General features: G+C 48.6%; 2 protein-coding genes across 7 annotated transcripts in view; both read right to left on the bottom strand.

The window, feature by feature from the left end:
- Hnrnpm (heterogeneous nuclear ribonucleoprotein M) overlaps nt 1-1,918 on the bottom strand; it is a 42,715-nt gene extending 40,797 nt beyond the window's left edge. For 4 of the 6 annotated variants that reach the window (XM_013033568.1, XM_013033569.1, XM_013033572.1 and 1 more), the window contains exon 1: nt 1,641-1,781. In XM_013033568.1, coding sequence (XP_012889022.1) covers nt 1,641-1,753 — 113 coding nt within the window. In that variant the 5' untranslated portion in view covers nt 1,754-1,781. Of the gene's footprint in view, nt 1-1,640 lie in introns of all 6 variants that reach the window. The other 2 variants (XM_013033573.1, XM_013033570.1) reach the window with 2 other exon arrangements.
- A 2,410-nt stretch (nt 1,919-4,328) lies between these two features.
- The window catches only part of March2 (membrane-associated ring finger (C3HC4) 2, E3 ubiquitin protein ligase), a 15,875-nt gene continuing 8,517 nt past the window's right edge, over nt 4,329-11,686 (bottom strand). The window contains exons 3-4 of the mRNA XM_013033605.1: nt 8,161-8,356; nt 4,329-5,138 (exon numbers count right to left, since the gene is read on the bottom strand). Of these exons, the coding sequence (XP_012889059.1) occupies nt 4,980-5,138; nt 8,161-8,356 (355 nt within the window). The 3' untranslated portion in view covers nt 4,329-4,979. The remainder of the gene's footprint in view (nt 5,139-8,160; nt 8,357-11,686) is intronic.

Here is an 11,686-nt window from a genome sequence, read left to right as displayed (position 1 = left end):
ATGCAAGGCAAGCTCTCTACCGCTGAGCCACCTTCCCAGCCCCAACATAAAAGTATCTTTAAAGCCCTCCAAATAGGCCCTTCAACAAGTCTCCTGGAAACAAATGCTGAAAAAAGTCAAAATGAAGCTAGGAATATTCTTAGTACAATACTTCGCTATAACACATATTCAAGCCCCCTCTCCCCCACATCAACACCATCAACAAATGGGTAGGAAGACACATCCCTATTCAGAGGCTTCCACAGTAAAGTGTTGGGAATAGAGGACACTTTTCTCGTGTTGCTGTTTGGTTGTTGCCCTCAGAACTGAGGATTAAACTCGCAGTGAACTACTTAACTACATTCCCAGCCCTTTCTCTTTGAGTTCCAAGGACCAGAAACTGTTTTTCTTCCTCAACTAAGAGGCTGGAATTTCCTACAGAAGAAACATAATAGTAAAGTAGCCAATACTCAAGTGCATGCTCATTAAATACATTTATTTTCAATCCGCAGAGTGTATCACAAAGTTTCACTCCTTAAAAAGTTTGAGCAAAGCACAGCAGGAAATGGGGGGGGGAGTTTAGTGGCTGATGGCTACATTTTACATTTTATTCACAGGATGAAAACAAAACAAGTTCAGAACAAGGACAGTGGTGACACTTGCCCAACACGGTCAATGTGCTCAATGTCACTGAACTGCACACTTAAAACCGGCAAATTTTATGTAGGGAAATTGGGGGGGGGGGAGAACGGATATTAGCACTGTGTGCCCACGACTGCTGGCATTTGAAGCCAAAAACCCTTCTCTGAGTCTTTTTCTCAAGTGACTGCTATCATTAAGTTGAGTTCCAAGGCAACACAGCTGATCCTTTCCTCCTTTAAGGAAACAAACAAAAACAAACAAAAAGACACACACAAAATAATACCAACAACAACAACAACAACCAGGGACCCTAAGGCTGAGTTCAAAGCAGGGCTCTGAAAGATGAGAAAGATGATGGGAGTGTGGAAACGGGTGACCCTAAATAACGGAGTTATCTTCCTTTCTCAACAGAGTAGCAATTCTCTCCTAATACCTACTGCGCACCTGGGGAGGAGGCGCGAGAAGCATCGGAGGACTCATTGGGCCGGGACCAGCCGGGGAGGTTCGAAGGCAGGGACCAAGCCGAGGGGTGGGGTGGGGGTCGGGGGTGGAGTAGGATCCCCGACCCCGGCTCGGCAGCCGTTTATCCCCGGCTGACCGCGCGAGAGGCTTTGCGCGCGCACTCTTCCCCCCTCCCCCCACTCTCAGGCTCGGGAAACTGAGATCCGAGGCCGAAAGGCCCCGGGGATTGGGAGAGGAGTTGAAACCACTCGTCCAAGATCAGTTTCAGAAGCAAGCGGGTCTCGAACTCGGGAATCTCCGACTCCAGAACCCACGCCATCACCCGGCTACGCGCAGCGGCTGCACCGCCAACGGTGTCTGTCTGGCCCTGAGGTACTTAAGGCCCGGCAACGGCAGGAAACGAGCCTGGAGACGCGCCGCGGGGCCGTCCGGATCCCCGCCTCACAGCCTTGGCTGCCCCCACCACCTGCAGCGAAAGGCCCGAGCCGAGGCCGCGCTGAGGGGGAGGCCGCCGACCGGGAGCCCGACCCGGGAGCCAGGAACCCTGGGATACTCACCCCTTCGGACCCGGAGCCCCGTTGCCGCTTGGCACGCCGGGCGCGCCGCTTTCTTCCTCCATTTTGGGCTCCGTCGCCGTCACCTCCGCCGCTGCTTCGACCCCTGCCGCCATTTTCTCCGCGTCTGGGCTTTGTGTAAGAGAGCGGAGCTGCGCGGAAATGCGCCTGCGCACTCACGTGACCCAACGTGACCAGTAACGCCTGCGCGCGCCGCGACTGGAAGCCTCGGGCCACGCCCCTCACCCAGGGCCACGCCCCTCGCCCCCCGCAGCCGGAGACTAACCGTTTCGTGGCTTTCATTCATTGCCCGGGACAAACTTGGGTTCAAACACTCTGCCGGCCCAACAAGTCAAGTTGGAGAAGCATCGCTCTGCGCAAACTTACATGCACCCACCTGGACCTAGTCACTGCCATCTTTCTGTAACCAGAGGTGGGGTCCTGCAAGGTCTAAAGGATTATTATAGACAGGGTAACATCAAACTTGACCTTTCTCCCTCGTGTAATCGGAAAGTATTAGATTTACAAAGGAAACTGCTTCCTCTCCTTAATGGCATCTCTGGAGCATCCTTACATCATTTCTAGGGGCGCCACATTCCAAAGTGAGTTCCAAGCTGTGTGGGTCAAGAGAGCTAAGAGGCCAAGAGAGCTAACGTGCTTGGCTATGATCCCAAGAAAACACAAGCAGCTCGCCACTCACCTGATGTCTGTGAGGCCCGCCCACCTGCCTGAGCCGGAATGAGCAATCTCAGGGTTCCAGCCTTTCCAAGTCTTCTCCACTCTCTTCCCTACAGGCCTAGCAGCTCCCAACATTTTTCTAGTTGTTTTGTTTTTCTTCCAGTACTGGGCTTGAATTAGGCCTGGAGTTCTCTCAGCTTTTCCCACCCAAGGCTGACACTCTACCACTTAAGCCACAGTTTCACTTCTGGCTTTTTGCTCATTAAATAGAGATAGAGTCACAGCCTCTGGAACTATGATCCTCAGATCTCAATCTTCTGAATAGCTAGGCTTACAGGCATGAGCCACCAGCACCTGGGTTTTTCCCCTTTGCAAAACTGGCTTCCCTTTCCCTTCCCATCTTAGCATATCTTTTTCTTTCTTTTTTTTTTTTGTGGGGGGGCGGTCCGGTAGTGGGGCCTGAACTCTGGGCCTGGGGCTGTCCCTCAGCTCTTCAGCTCAAGTCTAGCGCTCTACCTCTTGAGCCACAGCGCCACTTCGGGCTTTTTTCTTTTTGCTTATGTGGTGCTGAGGAATAGAACCCAGGGCCTCATATATGCAAGGCAAGCACTATACCACTGAGCCACCTTCCCAGCCCCTCTTTTTCTTCTTTATAAGTGAGTTATGCAGGGCACTGGTGGCTTACACCCATAATCCTAGCTACTCAGGAGGTTGAGAGCTGAGGATTATGGTTCAAAGCCAGCCTGGGAAGGAAAAGCACTGTAACTCTTATCTCGAATAAACCACCAGAAAACCAGAAGTGGCACTATGGCTCAAGTGGTAGAGTGCTAGCCTTGAGCTGAAGAGTTGAGGGATAGTGCTCAGGACCAGAGTTCAGGCCCCATGGGAAAAAAAAAAAAGAGTTATGTACCAGGCCTATATTTGTGCAAAAACAACAGAAAGCAAATCCATCAGTTGTAACCTTGAGCAACTTACCCAACTGTTCTGAGCTCAGTTTGTTGCACATCTGTAAACTGGGGGTTAAAAAGAGATTCCCCAGGGCTGGGAAGGTGGCTCGGTGGTAGAGTGCTTGCCTTGCATGCATGAGGCCTTGGGTTCAATTCCTCAGCACCACATAAGTAGTAAAAGCCACAAGTGGTGCTGTGTCTCAAGTGATAGAACGCTAGCCTTGAGCTGAAGAGCTAAGGGACAGTGCCTAGGCCCAGAGTTCAGACCCCACAACTGGCAAAAAAAAAAAGAGAGAGAGAGAGAGAGATTCCCCAGAAGCCCTCTTTCAGGGCTGAGCATTAAACGTAAACAGAGCCCTGGAATGGAACTAGCTCAGCAAGCAAATAGTGATCAGAAAGCTGGACACCCATGGCTCACACCTGCAATCCTAGCTACTCAGGAAGCTAAGATCTGAGGATCAAAATTTGAAGCTAGCCCCAGCAGGAGCGTCTGTGACACTCTTAAGAGTCACAGTTGAAGTAGTAGAGCTGGCCTTGAGTAGAAAAGCTAAGAACAGTGCCTAGACCCTGAGTTCAAGCCCTAGTAAGAGCACACACACACACAAGTGTTCAAGAAATAGGTCCTATGAGCATGACCACATTCAACTTCTTTTCTGTCATCCTAGAAGGTAAGACACACAGCTCAGCCTTGATCAGGGCAGCTTTGTAAGGACTCAGATAAAGGTTTTTCTGCACTGGATCTCAAATTTAATCACCTATAAGATAACTGATAGCAGGACTCAGAGAAGGGGAGGAGACCCAAGAAAACTCAAAATGGGGCCTCATCCATGGTGACACCAGATAAACGTGGACAATAGCACCACTAGTGAGTAATAAATGCCAAGGAACTAGCCTACTCATGGACAATGCAAAGAAACTGTTCTAACAATACCAGGGCTTCACATAGACTAACCACATGTTCTACTACTGAGCCATACCCCAACCCATTGTATACATTTAAATCATTAAATATAGCCTAAGCCATGATTGTATAGAACATGCAATCCTACCTCAGAATTCTCAGGGCTGATATTACAAGGGTGCAATGCCAAGCTCATCTTAAGCATTTATTATAAAACCCTGCTACCTGCTCCTCACTTTAAAACTCAGCTTGCTTCTTCCTGGGGGGGCTTAATAAGGGATCCCTCAAAACAAGCCAAGGATGTTTTATTTTCCCTCAGATAGTCCTTCCCTTTGAGAAGTTTAGAAATGTACCTGACAAATCCATTTTGTCCAGCAAGAGCTCCTTTTATTCATTCAGGGGTGGGTTTTGGAAACGCAATGCAACTTTATAAAGTCAAGGGTGCCAGGAAAGCAAGCCTGCCAAGGTGCAGAAAAGCGCAAGAAGCTTGCTGGAACCTTCCAGCCCAATGGACACCCTTGACACAACTGGCCACAGTTGCTGGCCCAAGAGGCGCCAAGCACACATGAGAGATCAGAGTGCCTGCTCCATCCAAGCTCAGGACCACGTCCGTCTGTCTTTGTCATGTACTAGTGTGCAAAGAAAGAAAAAACCCAAACTATATTCACACAGGATCTCCAATTGGCGTGGTTTTCAGCCTGAGAAGCATTCTGGCCGTGCAAGAAGGATCGGGCAGTTTCCGGCCTTCCAAACGCCAGGGCATTGCCAGGTCACTCTGGCCCCTGTACACACTGCAGGGTCCTGGCAGCCTGGCTTTCACACAGGGGTCTCCTCCGCCATCTTTTTAAGGAGTCCAGCAGCCAGTGGTGATTGGCGTGAGTTCTCAGAGCCATCTGTGTCCCGGATCTTTAGCCGAACTTTCTGGTTAGTTCTCCTCCACTCGGAATACAGCTGGCAATGGTAGCGGAAAGAGACCTGTGGAGCAGTCCTGCTGTCAGGGGGAAGGTCCAGAGAGGCTCCATGCCCAAGGGAGGAAAAGGGGCCTCAGTGAGTCCTGAAAAGTGAGGCATTCCAGCACCCCAGCAAGAATCCAGCACCCCGCTCCCTTTTCTGCTTTGAGGGAATGAAATCATCCAGGCTCTTGGAAAAGGATTAAATGTCAGTCAGCCACATAACATGGAAGCCTAAGGGCACCTCACTATGTAAATGAATGGATGAATGAATGAATGAATGCACATCTATCTAGTATTATCCTGTGCTAAAAAGAAGGTGTGGCTCAGTGTAGAGTGATTGTCTAATTAACATGTGTCAGACCCTGGTTTCCATCTCAACTCTGGGGAAACAGAGGCAGAAGCAGGGGGGATAGAAGGAGAGGAGGAAGAAGGGAGAGAAAGAAGAAATGAGGGAAGGTAGGAAGGAAGGAAGGATAGGAAGGAGAGAAAGAGAAAAAGAAAGGGAGGAGGAACTGGGCACTCCTCCTGGCTCATGCCTATAATCTTAACTACTCAGGAGGCTGTGATCTGAGGATTGCAGTTCAAACCCAGCCCTGACAGGGATGTCTGTGGGACTTATCTCCAATAAACTTCTCAGAAAAAGCTGGAAGTAGTACTGTGACTTAAGTGGTAGAGAGCTAGCCTTGAGCAAAAGAAGCTCAGGGACAGTGCCCAGGCACTGAGTTCAAGCTCCAAGACCTGCAAAAAGAAAAAGAAAAGAGAGGAAGAGAGAAAGAGAAAAAGGGGGGAGAGAAAGGGAAGAGGGAAGAAGGGAAAGAGGAATAAAGCCACACTGGAAAGAATCCCAGCGTCTGTCAAAGGGATTGGCTAAATAAATATGGCACACTCAAACAATGCAGGACTGCTGGCTGGCTGCCTTCTTTTTTTTTTCTTCCCAAAGGACATCAGCAAAGTGAAAAGGAGCAGACTGCAAAACAGTATCTTTGGTTTCATACTGTTTCTATTTTACAAATGCAGTCATGGATGCCAGACACCCATGGCTCAAGCCTGTAATCCGAGTTACTCAAGAGGCTGAGATCTGAGGATCAAGGGTTCAAAGGTAGCCCAGGCAGGAAAGTCTAGGAGACTGATTTCCAACTAACCAGCAAAAAGCTAGAAATGGGGTTATGTGTGACTCAAGGGGTAGAATGTCAGCCTTGAGCAAAAAAGCTCAGGAACAGCTCCAGGCCCTAAGTTCAAGCCCTAGAATCGGCACATATATACACACATACATATACACAAAAACAGTCCTAAATTGATTACTGATTGGAATTTTTTTTTTTTGCTTTTTTGTTTCATTTTGTTTTGTTTTGTCGGTTGTGGGGCCTGAATTCTGGGCCTGGGCACTGTCCCTCAGCTCTTCAGCTCAAGGCTAGTGCTCTACCTTGAGCTACAATGCCACTTCTGGCTTTTTCTGCTTATGTGGTGCTGAGGAATTGAACCTAGGGCCTTATGCATGCAAGGCAAGCATTCTACCACTGAGCCACATTCCCAGTCCCCTTTTTTTGCTTTTTGAGCTGAGGCTTGAACTCAGAGCCTGGGTGCTATCCCTTAGCTTTCTTGTTCAAGGATAATGTGCCAGTCCTGGGTCTTGAACTCAGGGCACTGTCCCTGAGCTTCTTTCGCTCAAAGCTAGTACTCTACCACTTGAGCCACCGTGCCACTTCTGGCTTTTTCTGTTTCTGTGGTACTAAAGAATTGAACCCAGGGCTTCATGCATGCTAAGCAAGCACTCTACCATTAAACCACATTCCCAACTAACATGATGTCTTTATATACTATAACAGCTATGTTATTATTAGCAACATACACTTTGGAGACCACTATGGGGTCTGTTGTAGAAAACATCACTATACAATGCATGACTATTTATACTGGTAAGTGCATTGAATAGTCATTCTTCATTCGTTCATTCACTCATAGTTAGGGTCTCACTTTGTTGCCCAGGCTGGTCTCAAATGAAGAGCTCTAGTAATCCACCTTCCAAACAGTTGAACCACTGTAACCAGCTTCTTTCAAGAAGTAAGTTTCACCCAGACATAGAGGTTCCACCTGTAATCATAGTTACTGTGGAGACTTAGATCCAGAGGACAATGTTAAAGGCCAGTCTGGAGCAAAAAGTTCATGAGGTCTTATCTCAACCAATAAAAAGCTGGGCCTGGTGGGGCTGAGAAGGTGGCTCAGTGGTAGAGCGCTTGCCTTGCATGCCTGAGGCTCTGGGTTCAATTCCCCCGTACCACATAAGCAAAAAGAAAAAAGCCGGAAGTGGCGCTATGGCTCAAGTGGTAGAGCGCTAGCCTTGAGCTGAAGAGCTGAGGGACAGTGCCCAGGCCCAGAGTTCAGGCCCCACGACCAGATCCAAAAAGAAAAGAAAAAAAAAAAGCTGACAGTAGAGCTGTGGGTCAAGTGATAGAGCAACAACCTTGCATGAAAAAGTTAAGGGACAGAGCCTTGAATCAAGCCCCAGGGTCAGTACCAAGAAAAAAGCTAAGGGGCTGGGAAGGTGGCTCAGTGGTAGAGTGCTTGCCTTGCATGCATGAGGCTCTGGATTCAATTTTCTCAGTACCACATGAGCAGAAAAGACTGGAAGTGGTGCTGTGGCTCAAGTGGTAGAGTGCTAGCCTTGAGCTGAAGAGCTGAGGGACAGCGCCCAGGCCCAGAGTTCAGGCCTTACTACCAACCAAAAAGAAAAAAGAAAAATGCTAAGAGACAGGACCCAGGTCCTGAGTTCAAGCCCCTAGTACAGCACGCATGCATGCGTGCAGATACACACACACAAAAGAAAAAAAAAAAGGGAAAAAAAAAAAGGAAAGGAACTTGCAGGTCAGGATACAGGGTTTGGCAGGCCTGCAAGCACAGGCCTAGTTACAAAGGGATGACAAGGAGGTCCATTTCCCCAGCCAGCCCAGGGCCCCCCAGGGTAGCATCTGCATCCCCACTCCCCCCACTGCCATCCTTCCCCTGCGTAGGCCAGGCCCACCCCAGCACAAGTTGGCAAGAATTACCTCTGTGAGAGGCCGAGGCCGCTTTTCCACAGCAAACTCCGTGTGGCACAGCTCACAGTAGCTGGTGTTGGATGAGGAAAGCCACTTCTCCAGGCAGCTCTTGTGCACGGCTCCCAGCGTGCCAGTGCAGCCACAAGGGGACAGCAAGCTCTCTCCATTGGCTCCCTCATGGCAGATCCGGCAGAAGGGACAGTCACTAGAATACCAAGAGGAGACAATGATCCAGCTTCCTACCTGAAACCTACCCAGCTACTCACTGGATTACCGGCTCACTATCGCCCCCAGGTGGCTCCTTGGAGAACTCCTACTCAATCTCCAATGCCAGGCTCCAAATGTCCTCTCCTTTAGAAAGTTTTCTCAAGTCTCACAGGGGAGGCAGAGAGGAAACCATTGCAGACCCAGGGTGAGCATCTTTTTATTTTTTTTAAATCAATACTGAGGCTTTGAGATTTGGGTTGTTTTTATTTTTTATTTTTTGGTGCTGATTCTGCCAGCACCAAAGTCTCATGGACTTTGAAGCCAGGCTGGCTTCAAACCTCAATCCTTAGATCTTGTCCTGAATACCTAGGATTACAGGCATGAGCCCAGTGCTTGGTTTTATTTATTTATTTATATATTTATTTGTGTGTGTGTGTGTGTGTGTGTGCACGCACACGTACGTGCATGCTCACATGCTTAGCCTGGGACTTGAACTCAGGGCCTCATACTCTTTTTTTTTTTAGTCGGTCACGGGCTTGAACTCTGGGCATGGGCACTGATCCTCAGCTCTTCAGCTCAAGGCTAGCGCTCTACCACTTGAGCCACAGCTCAAGTTTTCTGGTGGTTCATTGGCGATAAGAGTCTCACGGCCTTGGGTTGCTTGGGCTGGCTTTGAACTGGGATCCTCAGAACTCAGCCTCCTGAGTAGTTAGGATTACAGGCATGAGCCACAGGTGCCTGGCTTTTTCTTAATTCAAGACTGGCCCTCTACTACTTGAGCCATACCTCCACTTCCAGCTTTTTGCTGGCTAAGTGAAGATAAGAGTCATAGGGTCAGCTGAGCATCAGATTTCAGCTTTCTAAGTATTGAGGATTACAGGCACGAGCCACTGGTACCCATCAGTTAAGGTTTTGAACTCTGAATTGGGCACTTGCTCTCAATAGGTGCTGTAGCCAGGGTGTGCATCTTGCATGCCTATCTGCCCAATGGCCAATCTGTCTTTTGCAATCTCATCCTGATTTCCCTATACAACTAGTCACTCTTTTTCATTGGTCCTCAAGGACTGAGGCAGAGCCAATGTCACCCTAAGGACTTCAGGTCTGACCAATCAGAGCAGCATGTAATAACCCAGGCTGCAGGGCCCAACCCAGAGGAGGATTTGTATGATACAATCAGAGTCCCTGAGGAGCAATACTTGATATTCTGTCCCCCTACCTCTCCCACCCCAGACATCAAAACAGCAAGGCTGATGTAAGCTGCTGGCAGTCACTTGATCTCCATGTAGAGCCTGGGAATGTAGCCCACACAGGGGAACACAGAGCCAAGAGACAGGGAAAGATGGATTCTTAAGAGTATCTTTAAATGGCATGGCGGCTTATGCCTTTAATCTTAGCTACTCAAGAGTCTAAGGATTATGGTTCAAAGCCAGGCTGGGCAGGAAAGTCTGTGAGACTTATCTCCAATTAACCACCAGAAAAATCTGGAAGTGTTACTGGGGCTCAAGTGGTAGAGTGCTAGCCTTGAGCAAAAAGGAGCTCAGAGACAGCACCCAAGCCTAGAGTTTGAGCTCCAGGACTGGCAAAAAAGAAAGAAAGAAAGAAAGAAAGAAAGAAAGAAAGAAAGAAAGAAAGAAAGAAAGAAAGAAAGAAAGAAAGAAAGGAAGGAAGGAAGGAAGGAAGGAAGGAAGGAAGGAAGGAAGAAAGAAAGAAAAAGAAAAAGAAACAAATAAAGAAAAGAATATCTTTAAATATTATCAGACTGGGACATACTAGTCATCCCATTACTCGGGAGGCTGCAGAAGGGTGACTGTTATTTTATTTATTTAGTTGTGTGTGTGTGTGTGTGTGTGTGTGTGTGTGTGCGCGCGCGCGCATGCATGCCAGTCTTTGAGCTTGAACTCAGGGCCTGGGTGTTTTCCCTGAGCACTCTACCACCAGAGCCACAACTCTGCTTACAGCTTTTTTTAGTGACTAGTTGGAGATAAAAGTCTTATGAGGGCTGGGAAGGTGACTCAGTGGTAGAGTGCTTGCCTTGCATGCATGAGGCCCTAGCTTCGATTCCTCAGCACTACATAAGCAGAAAAAGCCAGAAGTGGTACGTGGCTCAAGTGGTAAAGCGCTTGCCTTGAGCTGAAGAGCTGGGGGACAGCACCCAGGCCCAGAGTTCAGGCCCCACAACCAACCAAAAAGAAAAAAAGTCTCATGAGCTTTCTTGTCCAGGTTGAACCATGATCCTCAGATCTCACTTGAGTGTATAAGATTCCAGGTATGAGCCACCAGCAGCAGGCTTAGTGTGTGTGTGTGTGTGTGTGTGTGTGTGTGTGTGTGTGTGCTGGTCCTGGAATTTGAACTCTAGGCACTGCATCTGGGCTTTTGTCCCCAAAGCTAATGCTCTGTTACTTCAGCCAAGCTCTACTTCCAGCCTTTTTTTTTTTTTTGGTAGTTTATTAGATATGAAAGGCTCATGGACTTTCCTGCCTAGGCTGGCTTTAAACTGTGATTCTTAGATCTCAGCCTCCTGACTAGAGAGAATTACAGGCATGAACCACTGGCTCCCGGCTAGAACTGTGAACTTAAAGCCAGTTTGAAAGCCACATAGAGAGATCCTGTCTCAAAAAAAAAAAAAAAAAAAGCCAGCCCAGGCACTTGGTCCTTCCCAGGGCAATGAGGAGGAAGGGGGTGTGGCCCTTGCGGGCCCAGAATCCACTACGTGACTCACTGTTTTCCTAACATCTCTGCCCAGAAAGCAGAAATTGTCGGGAACACTGAAAGGGGGCTGAGTCTGAGAGCTGTTTCCCAGAGGAAGCCATTTCCCTCAGAAACTTTTCCATCCATTTCTCAAGCTGTCCTGCTGTGAGGTGGGGCCTAGCTGCTTTTAAAAGGGTCCCCAAGAGGCCCAGGCCCAGAAGATACCCAGGCCTCTGTGTGGGCCTTGGCTCTATCCTGATCTCTCTCTCTCTCTCTCTCTCTCTCTCTCTCACACACACACACACACACACACACACACAGAGTTGCAGGAGAGGAATCTCCACACCAGAAAGCAGCTTAGGGGAACGGAAATCACAAGAACCCGGAGGAAGGAAGAGCCACAGCAGTTTAGAATTTATTCTGAGAAATCCTGGAAATTTTGGGAAGAACAAATTTGGATAAAGGAAATCTTAATATTTATAAAGCACTGGGGCTGGGAAGATGGCTCAGTGGTAGAGCGCTTGCCTTGCATGCAAGAGGCCTTGGGTTCGATTCCTCAGCACCACATAAGCAAAAAAGAAAAAAGCCGGAAGTGGTGCTGTGGCTCAAGTGGTAGAGCGCTAGCCTTGAGCTGAAGAGC

Source organism: Dipodomys ordii, unplaced genomic scaffold (genome assembly GCF_000151885.1).
Source record: "Dipodomys ordii isolate 6190 unplaced genomic scaffold, Dord_2.0 Scaffold171, whole genome shotgun sequence".
Lineage (NCBI taxonomy): Eukaryota > Metazoa > Chordata > Mammalia > Rodentia > Heteromyidae > Dipodomys > Dipodomys ordii.
The sequence above is the reverse complement of the archived record's forward strand: the minus strand, read 5'-3'. Positions and strand labels throughout refer to the sequence as shown.